Here is a 22,335-nt window from a genome sequence, read left to right as displayed (position 1 = left end):
AAAGGAAATGATAATGTTCAATACCCATTTGAAGTAGAAGAGGAGTACATAACATATTTAGGTATAAAAATAAATATTGATCCATTCAAAACATATAAGTTAAATTACCATCCCTTGATAAGACAAATTAAAAGAGATCTAAAGATCTGGTGTAATCTTTACTTTAATCTAACGGGAAGAATCCAGTTAATAAAAATGGTAGTCCTGCCAAAATTACTATACCCCATGCAGATGTTACCCTTATTATTAAAAAAGATTGATTTACAGAGTATAAACAGAATAATAATAAGATTAATTTGGAAAGACAAAAAACCCAGAATAAGTTTAAATAAACTACAACCCCCTCAAGAACAAGGAGGCTAAGGATTACCAAACATCCAATACTACAACTGGGCACTACTGATTCGCTATGCAATAGAATGGATCATGGGTAATGGACAGAGTGTTTGGAAAGAACTAGAACAAAAAATGGCAGGTCCCATGGCTCTAGCCTATCTTCCATACGCAGTACATAAGGAATTAACTATAAGTAAAAAAAATAACATTTTAATAAAGGATACAATATGGATATTGAAAAAAGTAAAGAAACTGCTAAAATCAGGATCGGAGCTTAAGCTACATCTGCCAATACAAGGCAACCCAAACTTTAAGCCAGGGAATCAATTTCCCTTTGTATCACGAGAAGGGACTCCAGTCATCAAACATACTCTAAACAGTTTGATAACTTTAAAGATCAGATTCTTCCATATTTACAAATTAAGCATTATATTCAAACTGAAAAACCAGAGATATAAAAACTAAATTCAGAAAATATAATCCTGAATATTATTGAGAGAAGCACAACAATGAAATATAAATTAGCAGTCATATACAGGCAATTAATAAGAAAGGAATCTAAGATAAGCTTAAGAGAAATATCAGGCAACTGGTATAAAGGAACATATATATACATAACGGAAGATAGGATTCTTAATTGCATTAAAATGGTGAAATATACGACTTTAGACATGGCAATAAGGGAATCCTATATGAGACTTTTACATTTAGATTATATAACCCCTACAAGACGGGCAAAATGGGACAATAGTATTGACCCAGTATGTATAAAATGTAACAAAACAACACCAGACGTAATCCACTATATATGGCTTTGCCCAAAAATCTGGCAATTTTGGCACCAGGTATTGATACTATTATCTAAAATCACAAGGCTAAAACTCAACTTAGAACTGAATAATATTATGCTCTTAGATTTACCAAGAGAAATTAAAAAGAAAGAAAAAAGATTCATCATAATGATTATCCTACTGGCAAGAAAGCTTATATTCAAATTATGACTAGAGAGAGAAAAAACAACTATCAGAACATTAAAGGGAAGTATAGGGCATCAGATAAATATAGAAAAAAAAAAGGATGATTTAGCCAACATTAACAACAGAACTGAAATCTTTTTTGAAAAATGAGCCCAATATATAAAAACCATGCCTGAAGCTAATCAAAAAGAAATCCTAAACTCTTTTAAAAACACAGAATACTTTATAGAGTCACAAATATTGGGAGATTGGAGTAACATCGCCTAATTATTCTTATAATATATATTAGAATTGAGGAGAGAAAGAGGAATGTCCCAATAGCTGACAGGTCTAAAACCTATTTAGAAATTATAGAAAATAAGGTATATAAATTTACAAAGAGACCTCAACTGTCAGAAATAATGAAATGCAAAGCAAAATTATAAAACACACGAAATGTATGGATGTTGTCTAAACTCTTTTTTTATTGTGTATTAATTATGTATATATATTAAAAAAAAAATACTCCTCCCACTTCATTCACCCCCCCAGTCATTCTTTGCCTTTTGTCCCAGGAAGTTGGTAGAGAAGTGTCAGAAGTTTGTTTTTGTAGAGTCTGGAAATGCAGGAAGAGTCTTTCTGCGAAACCATCCCGATTCATTTTAATAACTCCACAAGCAATCGGCGTTGTCGAACTTCGCTTCGCTGCCTGCTTCCTTCTCTCAAGTCCATGGCGGAGGCGATGCTACTATCCGTCACACTTGAAGGGCCGTGTTACTGTTCCACGGCGTAGATTCTGGCAAGATTGTTTCATTTTACTTCTTCATGAATGTACTGTAATTCATTTGTCCTGCGAACTTACATAAAAAATACAAGGGTCTCAGTGGGACTCCTTATAGTATCTTGGAATCAAGGGTTAATATCTCCTGAGGGGGATTAATGAACAGGTTTTTTTTTAATCATGTTTGTTATGTGATTCAATCTGCTTATGTGTAGTGTTAATTGGGCTTGTGGCTTTTTGAACATAACAGCCTTTTCGAAGTGACGCAACCTTACGGTCGGGCGCGCTTTTTTTGGACTGTACGGTTCACCTTGTGACCAGGCATGTTTACGTTCTGGTCTCCCTTTTCCGCATTCCTGACTGTGTGGCGACGGAGAATTCTAGACTACTGGTGTCTGGTTCATAGGTGGTGGTGAGTGCCCCAGCCATTGTGGGTGTCAGATGCCGTTTAAATTGTTTTATATTTAGTCCATTTTTTGCTATCCTTTATCCAGTTATAGAGGATACTGATGTTGAGTTTGTTCAACTTTCTGATTCAGATTTTTCGTCCTGTGACGGATGCGAATTGGCCCCATTGACTCTTGTCAGTCAGTTATGTTCTTTAGGCCGTTCTAGAGCGCCTTGTTCCTCGGGCTCGGGGATTTAAGGGACTGCTGAGCCATCCGCCTCGGGGGGCCCTGTCCTCTGGGAGGTGATTTCCCTACCGCTCCCTACTACTACACATGCGGGTAACCCAAGTTATGTGTTTTTTTCCTCCTCAGAGGGTGGATTGTTACCCCCAGAAGTTGTGGCACGTTTTCGCTTTTACCTATGTTTGGCGCTTGAGCGTCTACAAAGTCCAGATGTTTATTTGTGATTGTGTTCGTGCCCAAGTGCCCCTGGTGTCTCGGCCACAGGAGGGTATGTGCAGTTCCCTGCAGGTGTAACTCTTCCTGAGTGTTGTTCCTTTCGTTACAGGGTGACCCGCCTTCGTGTTCTACTCCGACACGTTTTTGAGCTGTTTGGGGACCCTATCCTCAGTTATGGGACTCATCAGTCTCCTCTGTCGAATGGCTCACCTCGTTAGACGTGGGGGGATGAAGTAATCTCCTTTAAGTCTTGTTATTGAGATCCTTCCGTTTTGTTGGAAAAACAGGGTTTCCGTTAGGCTGGTCCTGCAGATTTTTCAGTTCTTCTTGGGCGTTATGTTATTTTATTTTATCCAGTTAGGAGTAATTTTATTTTTCCTTTTCATACTATGTTTCCTGCGGGAACTTTCTCTGGGATCGATACTTGCTGTTTGCTTCTACGGAAGTTGTTTGGGACACGTTAGTCCCATGTTTGTCTGTTTTTTTCCTCCCTCTCTGAGGGCGGATTTAGCGAGCTTGGCAGTTATGACCCTGGTTGCAGGCTGGTCCTGCTTGGGTTCAGATCTTCTGTCTCGCGGCTTATTCAGACACGTGATGCCTATAATACCTTGCTGGTCAGGTTGGGGTGCCGAGTGCTATTAGTATTATTTATGTTTTCTTGTTATTTAGTTTACAAGTTTCGGCTAAGCATTCTCAAGAGGACTTGCGGGTCCGTTCGGCTCTCAGGATTGTTTCAGTCCTAAATAGCCGTCTCTCTGGTGACTGAGTCAGTGAATTTTGCTGCGTCACTCTCTGTTGCTTCCGATACCGTTGGAGCCTAGAATATTCCTTCCCACGTATTATAATGAATCATCACTGTATAATGTGCTCTTCTTAGATAACTCATTATTTGTTTATATTTGCAATATGCAGTTTTTTTCCCATCTTTTTTATAGTCACCATTGTTTATAAAAAAATATATATTTTTAGCTATAATTGTGTACTGTAGTTTCACTTCTGTATATGTTTCATTTCATATTTTATTCTTTTCTCTTTCTAATTTCTTTATCTAATTTGATAGGCTCTTTGGTGGAATAAGCTTTTGCCTGAACTATATGTTAGAATTCGAAGGACTGGAAGAGACGACAAAGTGTTCATCTCATCCTTAAGAGGTAATGATTCCTTTTTCTTAAATTAGTCAGTATAACCTGCAAATTGTCTTATATTTTGGTTTGGCGATAAAGCAAGGTGGATGTTGCATATTTTTTTTCTTATATTTTTTCCAGATTCCTTCAAATGGTAGAACGCAGTTTTCTTTTTCTATTATGTCACTAAGTCTCAAGGATGATTTAAAAAAAAAAAATTAGGAGAAAAAAATGTAACAAAAAATTCACTTTACACGTGTAGAGTATGCACTATAACAGAACCCTTGGCTGCCATTCATATAAATTTACAGTGGATTAAACTGTTACACTGTTCAGTAATTATAACATTCCTGATACTTAACCCACATGGAACCAAATTGGGGGCAAAACTATAGTTTGCAACTTTTTTTTTTTTTTACCAAATAGAAAAAACAAAATAGCTGCTACAATGACCCAATACAACCTATTGCTTATATGGTAGTCCATATTATACAAGAAATCTCTGCTAGAGAAAAAGGGAGGATACAAGAAAAGCTACAATCTCTCTACCACTTTATTACAACAAGGGAAATAGGGCTGATAAGTTACTGGCCTCTAAGTTGCGGTATTGAACACAACAGGTATTTCATATGTTAAAACTACCAACGGCTGGGTCTTCTCCCCAAGAGACATAAGTCTTCGCTGAGAAACGCGTCGCAAACTTTTAAGTGATTTTTAATTGTTTTACATTTTATTATTTCAATAAATATCCCGATTGATGTTTGGGATTTATATTTATTGAATGCACTTGGATTTTTTAACGCTTAAGTAATTGTTTGAGGTGTTGACAGTAAGGACTGGAGAGAACTAGCTGGGGAGCTCCAAAGCTACCCAGACTGCCTGATTAGCACTTCTTGACAGTGCTTTGGAAAGTGTGAGTACCGTCTTTGGTGTGTGTTGCTGACTGAGAAACAAGTTCAATCATATTGTGTCAAATTTTAATAAAGATAAAAAAAATAGCTGCTACAAAGCAATAAACTATAACAGTTTTAAAGCAATTTAACAAGAAGTACTGTTTGCCTCAATGTTGTTTTGTTACATGGACATCAAATCTAATCAATATGTTTAAAGTTGATGTGATATACTTGGATTTTGCAAAGACTTTTGATACAGTGCCACAAGGGATTATTGTACAAAATTCAGGGACTGGGAATAGCTGAAAAGCTCATGAATAAATAGCTGGATAAAAGACCGGGAGCAACGAGAAGTAGTAAATTGATCATACTCAAATTGGACTACGTTAATCAGTGGAGTCCCCCAGGAATCAGTACTGTTCTTTTCAATATTTGTATTAATGTATATTGATTAAATAGCAATATCTCTATTTTTGCAGATTATACAAAGCTGTGTAAGGTATTTAGGTCAGTGCACAATGAAATTGCTTTGCAAGAGGATTTACAGAAATTGGAAGAATAGGCTGGTAAATGGAAAATGAGATTTAATATAGGAAAATGTAAGGTTCTACATTTTGGAAGTAAAAATAAGCAGACAACCTATTATTTAAATGGTACTGGACTTAGCAAAACATAGGAGGATGAGATTTGGGCATACTAATAGCTAACAAGCTAACAATTGGTGCACAATGCAGGGCAGTGACTTCTAAGGCTAATAAAATACTAGCATGTATTAAAAGAGGCATCGATGCAAGGGAAGAAAGCATAATTCTGTCACTATGTCAAGACCTGGCCTTGAAAATGGAGTGCAGTTCTGGTGACCAATCTCAAAAAAAGACATTGTAGAGTTAGAGAAAGTTCAGAGAAGGGCCACAAAACTAATAATGAGAATGACAAATTTAAACTATGAGGAAAAGTTAGCCAAGGTGATATGATTACTTTATATAAATATATACAGAGTTGGCGGAAGCTCTGTTTGTGAAATAACAATTTAAAGGGACAGTCAACACCAGAATGTTTTAAAAGATAGATAATCCTTTAATTACCCATTCCTTAGTTTTGCATAACTAACACAGTTATAATAATACACATTTTACCTCTGTGATTACCTTGTATCTAAGCCTCTGCAGAATTCCCCCTTATTTCAGTTCTATTGAAAGACTTGCATTTTAGCCAATCAGTGCTCACTCCTCAGTAAATTCACGTGCATGAGCTCAATGTTATCTATATGAAACACATAAACTATCGCCCTCTAGTGGTGAAAAACTGTCAATGCAGAGGCGGCCTTCAAGGTCTAAGAAATTAGCATATGAACCTCCTAGGTTTAGATTTCAACTAAGAATAACTAGAACAAAGCAAAATTGGTGATAAAAGTAAATTGAAAAAATACATGCCCTATTTGAATCGGGAAAGTTTTTTTACAGTCTCTTATAGGCTGGAGGAATGAGATTTAATCTCCAGCAACATAAACTTTTTTTTTTCATTGTAAGAGCAATCAAATTGTGGAACTTAGATACATTTAAAAATGGCTTAGATCTAAAAAAACTGCATTAGCTACACTCCTTCAATCGCAAGCCACTAAAGCCATTCAGAAACTTCAGGCACAATATTTTATATTCGCAAACAAACCAGACAGATATATGGCATATAAAATTAGAGAACGATGCAGGGCCTCAGTGATCTCCCTCATTGAAACACCAAACAACAAAGTGACCTCACACCCGCAGGAAATAGTAGATACTTTTGCGACATTTTATGGCGATCTATATGACGGGAGAAAGGTCTTACATAATACGGAGACGGAAACACTCACCTCAACATTCTTTACCCACAACTTACTACAAACCATATCTAACGAACAAAGGGAAACACTAAATGCTCCCATATCCACTATAGAAGTACTAGGGGCAATCAAAGATCTTAAACCAGGAAAAGCAGTGGGTCCGGATGGTTTTCCGGGCGAATACTATAAGCTCTTTAAAGCAGCATTAATCCCGCACCTTGTTAAATTTTGTAACTATGTCATGGAGGGAGGGGATATTCCATCTGAATTACTAGCCGCCAAAATAGTAGTAATTCCCAAACCTGGAAGGGACCACAAAAAATGTCAAAATTACCGCCCAATTTCCCTAATCAACCAAGATCTCAAAATCTTTACGAAAATAATAGCAAACCAACTTAATCATATTTTTCCCCACTTGGTCCATCCAGATCAAGTGGGTTTTATTAAAGGTAGGGAAGCCCCAGATAATATATGTAGAGTCACCAACTTAATTCAAACCCTGAAACAAACACGAACGCCTTCTCTGCTCCTATCATTGGATGCGGAGAAGGCGTTCGACCGAATTGATTGGGATTATATTTTCCTGATATTACATAAAATGGGATTTGAAGGAGCAATCATTAAAGCATTGAAAGCTATTTATTCCTCTCCAGGAGCACAAGTATCGGCAGGATATAAATCTCAGCCCTTCCCAATTCGTAACGGGACCAGACAGGGGTGCCCCCTGTCTCCGCTTGTCAGGATTTTTCTCTATTTCCTCCCACCTATGACATCAGCCTCATTCTGACCCTTTAAATACTAACTACGCCCTGTTCCTAGTGCTTAGTAATTTAGACTCCAAGCACACAGTAGTCTCTAGTACCTGAGCTCTCTATATGTAATTCCTATCATTCATTTATCCTCATATGAATATTGGATCTATTCCTTCAACAATTGTCTGCTATCCTAATCATCTCAGTAAACCTACTTTGAAGAGAAACGGATTCTTACTCGCCTGCAAAACCAATCTGTTTTCCACATCATCCAAAAAACTTCCTTCTCTGAATTACAGAACACTCATCTCCCGTTTCAGCAGTCTCCCCATCTACATTTAATATTGGATTACAATTATTTCCAAACCGGACTTTGTACTTGCAACATTTAATCCTGGTTTGTAGCGAAGTTCGGCGTGTGACGTCATTTGTCACTCTAGCCGACACAGATGGTTCACGCCCACTAGCCTCCGCTCTGCATAGGAAAACTGCAGCAGCGGTTTAAACTGATCACAGCCTCTCACCTCGCTGATCAGTCAAGCAACACGGTTACTTCTCCTCACAAGACCTGCTCCTTCTTCACTCTTAAGTGCCTCCGCTGAAATACTTACAAGTGAAATAACCTATTGGCAGTATTCAGTTGAACTGTGCAAGAGTACATAACTATAATTCTCAGTATCATAATGGAAGTTTGTTCTGACACTCTCTCACCTAGAATCCATAACTCTTTGAATCTCCACAACAGCCTGCCTTAAGATTGAATAACTATCTTATTTCAATCTATCCATTACTGAATAAACTCCACTCCTATAATTACTATTGATCCTCAATATTGATAGTAAATCATTGAGTGGTACAAACATAAGATCAGTCTGCAATTGTGATCTGTATTATACGTTACTCACTAGTAACAACACAGGACGTGTGACAAGATCCTGACATATTACTAAGCCAAAATGACTACAGATCCAGTAGACTTACCTCAATTTGTCTACACCCTCTCTCAGAGAGTTGATCAAATGGGCATAACACTAAGAGAACTTGAACTGGAGAATCAATCCCTAAGAAGAATCATTCGTGATTCATTTGCTCCAAAACCTGAACCAATCCCTGAACCAATTGTTTCAATGCCAGAACCCTTTTCAGGGAATAGGAAACAGTACCGCCAGTTCAAGACTGCATGTCAACTTTTATTTGGGCTGAAACCAAAGACTTATTGTACCGAGAGGGTTAAAGTCCTCACTGTAATTTCTTTCCTTCGGGGTGAACCCTGTGTGTGGGCAGATGCTTCTTTTGAGACAAATCAACCTATCTTAGCTTCATTGGATGATTTCTTCACTCAGATGGATGAACTGTATCTGGACTCTGATGCTCAACTCTCAGCTGAGACCTCAATGAGAAACTTGAAACAAGGGAAACGTCAGTATGCTAGGGATTCTCAATGGAACCCCATAGCTCTCCGTAACCAGTTTCGTCTCGATTTAGCGGAGAAGATTAAAGATGAGTTGGCACGAACAGATCTACCGAAAACATTAGAAGCACTCATGACTCTTGTCATCCAGATAGACAGACGTTTAAGAGAGAGGAGATCAGAAAGGGGACATGCTGACCAGATTCCAAAACCCATACAAACTCCAATTTCCTCTTCCTCATCAAGACCAGGACCTGAACCAATGGAAGTTGGTCTAGCAAGAGCTCCTCTGACTCTGCAGGAAAGGACCAGGAGGAGATTAAATATGCTCTGTATGTATTGCGCCAATGCTTCCCATGCTGTTACGGACTGTCCATTGCTTCTAAAGTCAAAGAAAAGTAAGTGTTTTTCATTATCAACTACACAGACTTCAGTAGTGACACACACTTACTGCAAACTTTCTATCTTTTTACAGTGGGAGCAACAAAGCCTACACTCTGAAGCTATCATTGACACAGGAGCCTACAGGAATTTTATCAATGTAGCTGTTGTAAAAAGTAATAAAATACCATGTGTGATTAAGCATTCTCCAGTTGCCATTCGAGTCATTGATGGGTCCTCCATTGCAAGTGGTCCGATAACACATCAGACCATTCCTTTGTTAGTTTCCACATGAACTGGTCATAGTGAATTGATTGAGTTTGATGTTATTCCGTCTCCACTTTTTCCCATTGTTATAGGCTTAGCTTGGTGCAGAAAACATCAACCCACTATAGATTGGGGTACTCTGAAGGTTGATTTAAATTCTGCGTTCTGTCAACAACATTTTTTTTTCGAAAACCACCCTCTTTTCGGTGACGCCAGATGAACCTCAACTGCCGGAGGTTTACTCTGACTTTAAAGACGTCTTCAGTAAAGTAGAGGCAGAATCACTACCACCCCATCGAATATATGATTGCCCGATTGACATTAAACCTGGATCTACAATTCCGTACGGTCGCTTATATCCATTATCCACTCCAGAACTGGAACATCTCAAACTTTACCTAGACGAGAATCTTCGTAAAGGCTTCATCCGTCCTTCAACTTCCTCTGCGGGTGCAGGGATGTTTTTTTGTAAAAAACAAGGATGGATCACTACGACCTATCATCGATTATAGGGAACTAAATCTTCGTACTATAAAGAACAGGTACCCCCTTCCACTGATCCCTGAATTGATAGAACGTCTCCAACATGCCACCATATTCACAAAACTCGATTTGAGAGGTGCGTACAATCCCGTCAGAATTCGTGAAGGAGACGAATGGTTGACCGCCTTCAGAACAAGGTATGGTCTCTTTGAGTATCTTGTTATGCCGTTTGGGCTCTGCAACACCCCAGGAACATTCCAACACTTCATTAACAATGTTTTCAGAGAGCTGCTTGATGTGTGTTTAGTCATATACCTTGACGATATTCTCATTTACTCAACTTCTTTAGGCGATCATGTAAAAGATGTACGTCGCGTTCTCTCACGACTACGTACCCATAGATTATATGCAAAACTTGAAAAATGTCAGTTCCATACTGATACCATCTCCTTCCTTGGATATAACATCTCTCCAAGTGGGATCAGTATGCAGGAGGATAAAGTCGAGGCCATAAAAAATTGGGCTACCCCCAAAAACAGAAAACAGCTTCAACGTTTCTTGGGATTTGCTAATTATTATCGGAAGTTTGTTAAAGACTTTTCTAAGATTGCCAAATCCTTAACTCAGATTACAAGTACCCTTACCAGATTCCATTGGACCAAGGAAGCATCATCAGCATTTGATCTAATTAAACAGAAAGTCACAACTGCTCCAATCCTCCATTTCCCTAACGCTGATTATCAATATATCCTCGAAGTCGACGCCTCTGACTTTGCCCTTGGAGCAATACTTTCCCAGAAGTCCTCTCCTACTGAACCAATGCATCCAGTTGCGTTTTTTTCCCAGGTCATGAGTTCCCCAGAAAGAAATTATCCTATTGGAGAAAAGGAACTATTGGCGATAAAAAAGGCATTAGAGAACTGGAGACATCTATTAGAGGGAACCAAATTACCCATTATCATCTTCACAGATCACAAAAACCTTGCTTATCTACAAAGTAATAAAACACTCTCTGCTAGACAGATGCGATGGAATCTCTTCTTCACTAGGTTTAACTTCCACATCGTTTACAGGCCATCTTCCAGAAATGGAAAAGCAGATGCCTTGTCAAGAAAAGATGACCCTCCAGAATTAATTCCTGCGTCCACATCAATAATCCCCACTGATAGATTCATTGGACTAACTCCCTACCTATTAAAAGCATTTAAAGACTCCTACATCACTGAAGGAAATCTCCATCTCCACAACCTCCAACCCAGTTCAGACGGGTTGTTTTACCATAATGATAAATTATATGTACCAGAGAGTTTAAGATCACTTCTATTACAACTACATAATGAGACACCCCTTGCTGGACATCCAGGAGAAAGAAGAACAAGGGAAACCATTTGCAGGTCATATTGGTGGCCATTAATGGCAAAATCGATAAAGAATCATGTAAAGACCTGCACTATTTGTGCCACATCCAAGGCAAGCAAGTTCAGCACCTTATGGCACTCTCATTCCTCTACCTATTCCGTCTCATCCCTGGCAGCACATCTCACTCGACTTCATCGTAGAGCTTCCTGTCTCTTCCGGAATGAATACCGTTATGGTGGTAGTAGATCTCTTCTCCAAAATGGCCCATTTCGTACCATTTCATAAGTTACCAACAGCTTCCGAAACTGCTACATTATTCCTCACAAATGTAGTTCGCCTTCTACCAAAGATTATGACTTCTGATCGAGGAACCCAATTCACCTCCCGGTTCTGGAGGTCACTTACTACACTTCTGCAGATTGACCACCGTTTCACCACAGCATTTCATCCTCAAACAAACGGCCAGGTTGAACTGGTGAACCAATGGCTGGAGCAATACATTCGCTGTTATTGTTCTTATCAACAAAAAGATTGGCTAACATATTTACCAACTGCAGAATTTGCCTTTAACAATTCAGAAAATTCCACTACCAAAATGTCACCATTTTTGGCCACATATGGCTTCCATCCTAATTCATACCCTACTCTAGGCATCTCAGATACAACCTCGTCAGATGGTCCGAGTGCTATAGATTTTGCTGCCAACCATCGCAATATTTCCAACAGATTGAAGGAAACCATTTCTAACTCCCAAGATAAACAACGACATTATTATGATTTACGCAGGAGACCATCTCCCACATACTCGATTGGAGATTTGGTTTGGCTCTCCACAAAGAACCTGAAACTAAGCATTCCAAGTAAAAAGCTAGGTGGGTTATTTGTTGGACCATTCCCAATTATCAAAATCATTAATCCAAACGCAGTTACCCTTCGTTTACCGGACATCATGAAGGTCCATTCAACCTTTCATGTATCTCTACTCAAACCCTACAGACCTATGAGGAATCAGGATGTGATACTGCCCCCACCTTCAATTCCATCTCCTGAGGAATTTGATGTAGCTTCAATATTGGATTCAAGGGTCCACAAAGGGAAGTTACAATATCTTGTCAGATGGCTTGGTTATTCCTCTGATGAGGACTCATGGGAACCCTCTGATCAAGTGCATGCACCTCGGAAAGTCTCTCTTTTCCATCGGCGTCATCCAGATCGGCCGGGTCCTTGACGTCTATTGTCTTCCCTGGGGGGGGGATGCAGGATTTTTCTCTATTTCCTCCCACCTATGACATCAGCCTCATTCTGACCCTTTAAATACTAACTATGCTCTGTTCCTAGTGCTTAGTAATTTAGACTCCAAGCACACAGTAGTCTCTAGTACCTGAGCTCTCTATATGTAATTCCTATCATTCATTTATCCTCATATGAATATTGGATCTATTCCTTCAACAATTGTCTGCTATCCTAATCATCTCAGTAAACCTACTTTGAAGAGAAACGGATTCAAGTGGATTACTCGCCTGCAAAACCAATCTGTTTTCCACATCATCCAAAAAACTTCCTTCTCTGAATTACAGAACACTCATCTCCCGTTTCAGCAGTCTCCCCATCTACATTTAATATTGGATTACAATTATTTCCAAACCGGACTTTGTACTTGCAACATTTAATCCTGGTTTGTAGCGAAGTTCGGCTTGTGACTTCATCTGTCACTCTAGCCGACACAGATGGTTCACGCCCACTAGCCTCCGCTCTGCATAGGAAAACTGCAGCAGCGGTTTAAACTGATCACAGCCTCTCACCTCGCTGATCAGTCAAGCAACACGGTTACTTCTTCTCCTCACAAGACCTGCTCCTTCTTCACTCTTAAGTGCCTCAGCTGAAATACTTACAAGTGAAATAACCTATTGGCAGTATTTAGTTGAACTGTGCAAGAGTACATAACTATAATTCTCTGTATCATAACGGAAGTTTGTTCTGATACTCTCTCACCTAGAATCCATAACTCTATGAATCTCCACAACAGCCTGCCTTAAGATTGAATAACTATCTTATTTCAATCTATCCATTACTGAATAAACTCCACTCCTATAATTGCTATTGATCCTCAATATTGATAGTAAATCATTGAGTGGTACAAACATAAGATCAGTCTCCAATTGTGATCTGTATTATACGTTACTCACTAGTAACAACACAGGACGTGGGACAAGATCCTGACACCGCTACTCTTCGCCCTATGCATAGAGCCACTTGCCGCCAAAATTCGCTCGCAGATAGACATAACAGGAGTTAAGATAAATAAGGTGGAATTTAAATTGGCCCTATTCGCGGACGATATACTACTGACTTTAACGAACCCAATGATATTGCTGCCTAATCTTTACCAAACCCTAACGACCTTTGCTACCATCTCGGGTTTCAAAATAAATGCAGAAAAGTGCGAAGCCCTCTCCATTGCGATCCCCAGAAAGACCCAGACGCTATTAGAATCAAACATTAACTTTAACTTTAAATGGATGAAACAATCCCTAAAGTACCTAGGAATTCACCTCCCAAGTTGCCCAACGCAGCTATACAGAGTAAATTATACCCCCTTATTTAAACAAATTAAAAAAGACTTGTCAAAATGGAAAAGTTTTAATTTCTCGTGGCTGGATAGAGTGGCGGCGGCGGTAAAAATGAATGCCTTACCAAGGATATTATATTTATTTAGAACCCTACCCATTAAAATCGTAAAAGCAGATTTAGAAACATTACAAAAAGAGATTCAAATCTTCATTAGAGGTAATAAAACAAACAGAATAGCAAAATCGATCTTAAATAGACACAAGAAACTTGGAGGCATTGGGGCTCCTAATTTAATAGATTACTATAACTCTGCCAGATTGGCACAAGACATCCTATTATTGAAGAGATCTAAAGAGATTATATGGCCTAATCTAGAGGCAAATTTGGGTGGGTGGGGTGAGAGTGATACCATCATCTGGGATCCAGAGAGAACACACACTAATAAAGGGACACTTGAGCCTTACACCACAAATCTCACAGTAGCTACATGGAAAATAGCAAGAACTAAATACAAACTAATCCCAAAATACTCTTTATACATGCCGATAAGATTTATAATGCCTAATGAACTCAGGACTCAACTTAAAAAATGGGAAAATAAGGGTTTATATAGAGTGGCCGACTATCTAGAGGGTGGAAATACACTTTCATTTAATCAACTTCAAATGAAAATAAGCCCACTGAAATTACACTGGTACATGTATCTACAAATACAGTCAGCTATACAAACATACCTGAGAAACCCGAGAGAAAGCAACACCACTCCAATAGAACTCTTTTGTAAAACAGCAGACCGCAACAAGCACGCCATTTCTATCTTATATATTGCCATACAAGCTACACAGGTCAATACAAAAACAACAACTATGTTGGCATGGGAAAAGGAACTACTTATCTATAAAGACACCAAAGAATGGGAAACTATATTTCAAAATGCAGAGAAAGGGCTGATAAGTGTTGACCTTAAAGAAAATGTTATTAAGACCATCTATCGCTGGTATTTAACACCCACGAGAACTGCTCATATGCACACACAGGGAAGTATATATTGCTACAGAGGGTGTGGAGAAATAGGAACATACAGGCATATGTGGTGGGATTGTAGGGAAATCACAGGGATTTGGAGACAACTATCTACCTTCCTCAGTCAAATCCTGGACGAAAATATCAACCTCACAATTCAACAGGCCCTCCTACATGAACATATTAGCACATACAATAAACATATTAACACATTTATTAAGATCCTATGCACAGTCACAAGGACATGCATAGCCAGACATTGGAAAACTGGGAGCCCAACCTGGACAGAAATACATAATAAAATTCAACATACATACACTATGTATGAGTTGGCATCGAGTACTCTAGATAATAAAGAAACGGTCCAAGCAATATGGTACTACTGGATAAGTAAATGAACCTTAAATATACAGGAATATTGGGAATTGTAACCCAAAGTGGTCAATATAACTACAACCATCTTCACCTATTAATGTACATATAGCACAGACTAAAAAAGGATATGTCGTCACTCCCCATCCCCTTCCCTACCCCTTTGTATCCTCCTTTAACCCAGTTTACTTAAATTTACCTTCTCTCAATGGTGTCCCATCTAATCCAGAATGCCTATAGACGGAGCAGTCATTCTTAGATTTACTGTCTTATTTTGTTACATATTCATATGAGATAACCATAAAACCAGGCACTACAAAAGCACAATTCTTCTTAAAAATAAAGAGGAGCTCCGGCAGTAATGCAGGGCTATGGACTAAACATCGTCAAAGCTTGGTGACTACAGGACTTTGTTATTACCCACTAGTTGTTGATTTGAAAAGGTTTATGTGAAGACAACTGGAATACAATAAGATTACTACAATTTTTTTAATTTGAATCAAAAGTTGAATAATAATATGATATTGTAAACCTTCTCCCTGAAACACCAGATAATAGAGGTCAACGGAGAGAAAGGTATGTTTACTTTTGTAATAGTTTACTATTAAAATTAATAAAAAAATATTCAAACATAAAAATGGCTTATACATTTCTTGTCTAGAAACCGAATTCATCGATATGATTGCTTATGTTAAATGAGTCACCTTTTTAAATTGATTAAGTTAGGCTCAATTGGAACTTATATTGTAAATCAGGTAGGATCTGTAAAGGTTGAACTCAATGGACTTCTGTCTTCTTTCAACCTCATCTATTATGTTATTACTAAGAATTGTCATGAATAGGAAAGGTTTTGTGCAGAAAGGTCACATTAATGCTATTTTATTTTGATTTTGAAACTAATTGAATGTTTATCATTGTGTACTGGGATAGAATCTCACAGGCTGACAAGCAATACCCAACAGCTCTCTTGATGGACAGTGACATACCACACAGCATAAACAGGGTTTTGTTTCTTTTACACTTACACTTACAGCAATCACCACTCTACAGAAAGGTAAAACATGACCTGGAGCATGCAGTGATGTAGTAAAAGGGAAGTCATGGGTTTTGTGTTTTTTCCAAGTAGGCTTGAAATGAACACTTCAAAGTCAGGTAGGAAGAAAGTAGCAGGCACTGCCACAGGTTCTACAAAAAATCCTTAGTTTATTGAAAAAACGTCCAAATACAACAAAAGTGAGACAAAAATAAACAAATAAGGGCACAGGAAGTGCAGTTTCAGACAGACATGGGGTGGACAAAGACGGCCGTCTGACGCATTTTGCACCCCCTACAGGCACTTACTCATAGACATAACACATGAGAACAATGTAGTGCTATTTATACACCAAACCAAAAATGTTTAACCCATACAGGAGAGAAATAGTGGATTAAAATAGACAGGCTATAATGGCACTATCTGGATATGTTAAAACAGCATGCTAAATGTACATGTGAAGAATGACCTTATAAGATGGAATAAACTGCATAAATAAATAAATGTAAACACATATTACAATTGTGAAAATATGTAAAAATGTAAGTAAACATTACCATAAATAAGGAAAATTAATATGGAAAATGATGATTAATAATACAAAGCTCAAATGACAGTATAATAACATAATAAATACAAATGTCAAAGAATATCAAATCTGACTGAGAGTAACTTATTACTAACCAATATAAAGAATATACAGTTGTTTGACTATTAGAAACAGTTAGCCTTATATTGAATGTAACAAAAAAGGGCTTAAGGTACTTAAAGAGACAGCAGCAGAAACAAGAGTGGGAACAGTTAAGGCCCTAGAAAGTTAAATTGGGCATGAAGGGGAAGATAACAACCGTACCTGCCTAGACAAGATATATTTATCCATCAATAAAAAAATTGATATCACATTCCCTATTCATGTCCAATGGACTGTGGGTCTTTAATTTCAGTATCCAAAAAAATTATTTTCTTTTCAAAATGTTATTTCTGTTGCCACCTCTTGTGGGTACCACTGCTAAATCTATAACTTGAATGGTTACATCAGCAAAACAAGTAAAGTGATAGCTATTGAAATGATTTGCAAACGCAGATTCTTTTACATAGTGAGTGACATCACGTACATGTTCTCCTAAGCGCTTTCTGACCTCTCTAGAGGTCTGACCTACATATTGGCTATTGCAAAGGTTGCAAGTCAAGAGGTAAACGGCAAATTTACCGCCACAATTGGCATAGTGGTTGATATGGTAGCTTTGTTTAGTACTGCTACTGGCAAATTTATTCCTTAGACCAATATGTGCACACATGTGGCAATTTCTACTCATACATTTGAAGTTTCCTTCTTTATTTAGCCAAGTTGTGCCCATAGTCGTATCCTTCACTATAACACTAGGGGAAAGACTCCTTGCTAAAGTTTTTGGTTTCTTAGGTACAAATTTGCATGATTGTAATAGTGGTTTAAGGACTTTCATCACCCTTCAGTATGTGTAAATGCTTCTTAAGGATATTGACTATTTCTGAATATTGACTAGAATATTCAGTAGTAAACACTATTGAATTCCTGAAAGCATCATTAGAGTCCATAGCACATTTTTGGGTAACTAGAGTATTAGTATGTGTTTTCACATCTTTACAACATGTTTCCAGTGTATTGGCTTCATAGCCTTGTGCAATTAATCTCTTTTTCAAATCTATGGACTGTTCGTCATATATTTGTTCAGACTTAGTATTTCTTTTTAATCTGCTAAACTGTCCCTTTGGAATAGACTTAATGAGATGACTGGGGTGCTGGGACGTGGCATGTAATATTGTATTGCCTGCTGTGGATTTGCGGTATGTTTTGGACATGATCTGATTATCAGTTATGTATAAGGACAGATCTAGATAGCAAACTTCTGTACGATTATATATTCCTGTAAATTTCAAATTCATGAAATTATTGTCAAGGAACAGAAGGAAATTATTAAAAATCTCATCATCAATCGGTGTTTTCATGATGACCAACAGGTCATCAATATACCTGACAAAAAGTAGTATATCCTCAAGCCATGGATTTAGTGTACTATAGATATAAGTGAGTTCCCACCAGGAAACATACAAATTGGCAAAGACCAGGGCAAATTTTGCCCCCATGGCCGTGCCACAAATTTGGCGGTAGAAACTACCATCGAACATGAAGAAATTATGGGACAGGAGAAATCTAAGAACATCTCCGATATATTTCTGTATTTCAAGTTCCAGGTGTAGTTCTCTTTCTAAAAGAATTTTACCGCCTGGATACCCAAATGTTGGGGTATAGAAGTATGCAAGGATGTGACGTCCACCACAAGTCATTTGTATTCTACTTTCCAAGTTAGGGTTTCCAAAGTCTGTAATAGGTGGGAACTATCTTTTAGGTAAGACAACTGTTTAATAGCCAAGGATTGTAGTATACTGTCTAACCATGCCCCCAAGGGTTCAAATAAAGACCCCACACCAGAGACAATGGGTCTGCCTGGGGGGTGTAGTAAATTCTTATGAACCTTGGGGACATGGTAGAAAATGGGAATTAAGGGGTTTTGAGGTAAAAGAATATCAAAATCTGATTCCTTAAACACCCCTAAGTGAACACCCTCCAACAAAATGTTTCTGAGTTCTACCTTGTATTGCATAGTAGGGTTAAATGAAAGTTTTTGATAGACTTTACTATATGACAACTGCCTATTTGCTTCCAAGAAATAGTAATCCTTATCTAGCACCACCTTATCCGAATTCCTGATTACTATGTGGGGATTATCCTATAGGATTTGACCACCATTCATTCTTTGTAGTTCAGATTGAGGGTGGCAGCAGCATGACCAAGATTACTTTCTAATTTAAGGATGTCTTCTTGAACCATCCTATGGTAGGCATTGATATATGGACCCCTAAAATGTACCGGATATAAATTTGATCCACATTTATTAGGTTTGGATAGTTCACAAGGCAGGGTTTCTCTTCTGTCTCCACTATATAATTCAGTGAGATTAACCACAGAACACGCTTCACTGAAAGTAACATGTGTTTCAGTAAAAGGTTGCTGTGTTGTATCTTAAGAAGGATCAGAAAAATCAGTGGAATCTCCATCAACATTACTGGAGAGAGAAAATAATTGTTTCAAACACAATTTTCTTTTCTTGAAGGATAAGACTATGGGCACAACTTGGCTAAATAAAGTAGGCAACTTCAAATGTATGAGTAGAAATTGCCACATGTGTGCACATATTGGTCTAGGGCAGAGCTTTCCAAACTTTTCATGTTGGTGACACACTTTTTAGACCTACATCATTTTGCGACACAGTAATTCAGTTGTACTGGCAAACAGGAGGTTAAACTAACTTGTTTTAAGAGATACGGACACATACATAAATTATATAATAACAAAATGTATTTACAAGTAACAGTATGTACAGTATGTGCCAGAATTTAAAAAAAGTTTAATAACACCAATAGCTACTTACTATTTTAATGGGATGTATGAGGTTGATGGGATGAACACAATTTCTGAATATTTGGTGGAATATTAGATAAAGACGCTCGCATTTCATCATCAAGCATTTTTAAGCTTCCCCTTCCTATCCATATATCAAGAGCAGGAGCAGCAATGCACTACTGGGAGCTAGTTGCAAAAAAAAAACCCACTGACTTCTGACTTCAGCTCAGTGTTTAAGCTGCCGCCCTTAGAGCTCCTCGAGTCTGACTGACTACTGCCCACGCTGCAAACACACTGCTGTCCCACTCACTGACTACACATGCAGTCACTAGCCAATTAAGGAGACTACACATGCAGTCAGGAGCCAATGTGCCGTCAAACCTGCTAATGGGAATAGTTTCAGTTTCTACTGAGCTGCGCCAATAGGTTAAGATGATCTGTGACCCCCTAGGTATCAATCACGTGTCAACCATGTGATATGCGTAGCAGGCAGGCGGAAAGTCAGAAACCCAAAAAAAAATTTTTAAAAATTAAATTTAAAAAAAATTGTGCTGAAGCAGGGACACACCTACACACTGCTGCCGACACACTAGTGTGTCCCGACACACAGTTTGGAAAGCACTGGTCTAGGGAATAAATTTGCCAGTAGCAGTACTAAACAAAGCTACGATATCAACCACTATGCCAATTGTGGCAGTAAATTTGCCGTTTACCTCTTGACTTGCAACCTTTGCAATAGCCAATATGTAGGTCAGTCCTCTAGAGAGGTCAGAAAGCGCTTAGGAGAACATGTACGTGATGTCACTCACTATGTAAAAGAATCTGCGGTTGCAAATCATTTCAATAGCTATCACTTTACTTGTTTTGCTGATGTAATCATTCAAGTTATAGATTTAGCAGTGGGACCGACAAGAGGTGGCAACAGAAATAACATTTTGGAAAGAAAATTAATTTTTTGGATACTGAAATTAAAGACCCGCAGTCCATTGGACATGAATAGGGAATGTGACATCAATTTTTTTATTGATAAATATATCTTGTCTAGGCAGGTACGTTTGTTATCTTCCCCTTCATGCCCAATTTAACTTTCTAGGGCCTTAACTGTTCCCACACTTGTTTCTGCTGCTGTCTCTTTAAGTCCCTTTTTGTTACATTCAATATATTCTTTGACATTTGTATTTATTATGTTATTATGCTGTTGTTTGAGCTTTGTATTATTGATCATCATTTTCCATATTCATTTTCCTTATTTATGGTAATGTTTACACTATACTTACATTTTTACATATTTTCACAATTGTAATATGTGTTTACATTTATGTATTTATGCAGTTTATTCCATCTTATAAGGTCATTCTTCACATGTACATTTAGCATGCTGTTTTAACATATCCAGATAGTGCCATTATAGCCTGTCTATTTTAATCCACTATTTCTCTCCTGTATGGGTTAAACATTTTTGTTTTGGTGTATAAATAGCACTACATTGTTCTCATGTGTTATGTCTATGAGTAAGCGCCTGTAGGGGGCGCAAAATGCGTCAGACGGCTGTCTTTGTCCACCCCATGTCTGTCTGAAACTGCACTTCCTGTGCCCTTTGTTTATTTTTGTCTCACTTCTGTTGTATTTGGACGTTTTTTCAATAAACTAAGGATTTTTTGTAGCACCTGTGGCAGTGCTTGCTACTTTCTTCCTACCTGACTTTGAAGTGGAGTGGTTCTTCCGTATCTTGGCTACGGCACTCCAGGAGTTTGAGCTTGTTGGTGTGATGCCTGTTGAAGTTCCGGATCCGGTTGGGGGTTTGTATGCTGGAGTTGCTGGCTACGGACCTTGTCACTTTTGAAATTAACACTTTCCATTCAAATAAGAGAGAGCTAATATTTTTATGGAAATAACAATTTTTTCTATAATTATGTTGTGTATGTAATGACAGTTATTTTATTCTCTTTTTATTTAGACACCTTGGATGTGATTTCCATGGAACTAGATCTCCAGGATTTTCTGAATGTGCTGCCAGATGACGGAACTGCAGCATTTTTCCTGCCTTATCTTCTAAACCAAAGAAAATTGCTTACTTAAAATCTGCCAACTCTTTTTGATTTGCATAACTATTATGTTACCAAAAAGTATTAGTACAAATCAATGGGTATACAATGAAGATATTGTTATAAAAGTTGTGATGTTCAATAAACTACACAACTAATAAGTTGTCTATGGTGTGGATACATATCCCCCCCCCCCCCCCACACACACACACACGAATAAACTGAAATGTACCTGAAAGAGGGGTTTGAAATGATAAACTGCACACTTTAACTTTCTTTATACCTGTTTGTTATTTGAAGAAATTGAGAAAGTTGTGTAGAAACCAAATGGATCGAAATGCACTAAACATAGGCATCCACAAAAAAAATTCAAGGGGGGCAAAAAAGTGAAATACAGTTGTGCTCATAAGTTTACATACCCTGGCAGAATGTATGA

The 22,335-nt window shown here is 38.0% G+C and overlaps 1 protein-coding gene across 2 annotated transcripts in view; it reads left to right on the top strand.

Annotated features, from left to right (window-relative positions):
- HPS3 (HPS3 biogenesis of lysosomal organelles complex 2 subunit 1) overlaps positions 1 to 22,060 on the top strand; it is a 178,374-nt gene extending 156,314 nt beyond the window's left edge. For both annotated transcript variants that reach the window (XM_053709994.1, XM_053709993.1), the window contains exons 17-18: positions 3,982 to 4,072; positions 21,812 to 22,060. In XM_053709994.1, coding sequence (XP_053565969.1) covers positions 3,982 to 4,072; positions 21,812 to 21,933 — 213 coding nt within the window. In that variant the 3' untranslated portion in view covers positions 21,934 to 22,060. The remainder of the gene's footprint in view (positions 1 to 3,981; positions 4,073 to 21,811) is intronic.
- The last annotated feature ends 275 nt before the right edge of the window (positions 22,061 to 22,335 follow it).

This window comes from Bombina bombina, chromosome 4, assembly GCF_027579735.1.
Source record: "Bombina bombina isolate aBomBom1 chromosome 4, aBomBom1.pri, whole genome shotgun sequence".
Taxonomy (NCBI): domain Eukaryota; kingdom Metazoa; phylum Chordata; class Amphibia; order Anura; family Bombinatoridae; genus Bombina; species Bombina bombina.
Note: the sequence above shows the minus strand (reverse complement) of the source record. Positions and strands in the feature narration are given on the sequence as shown.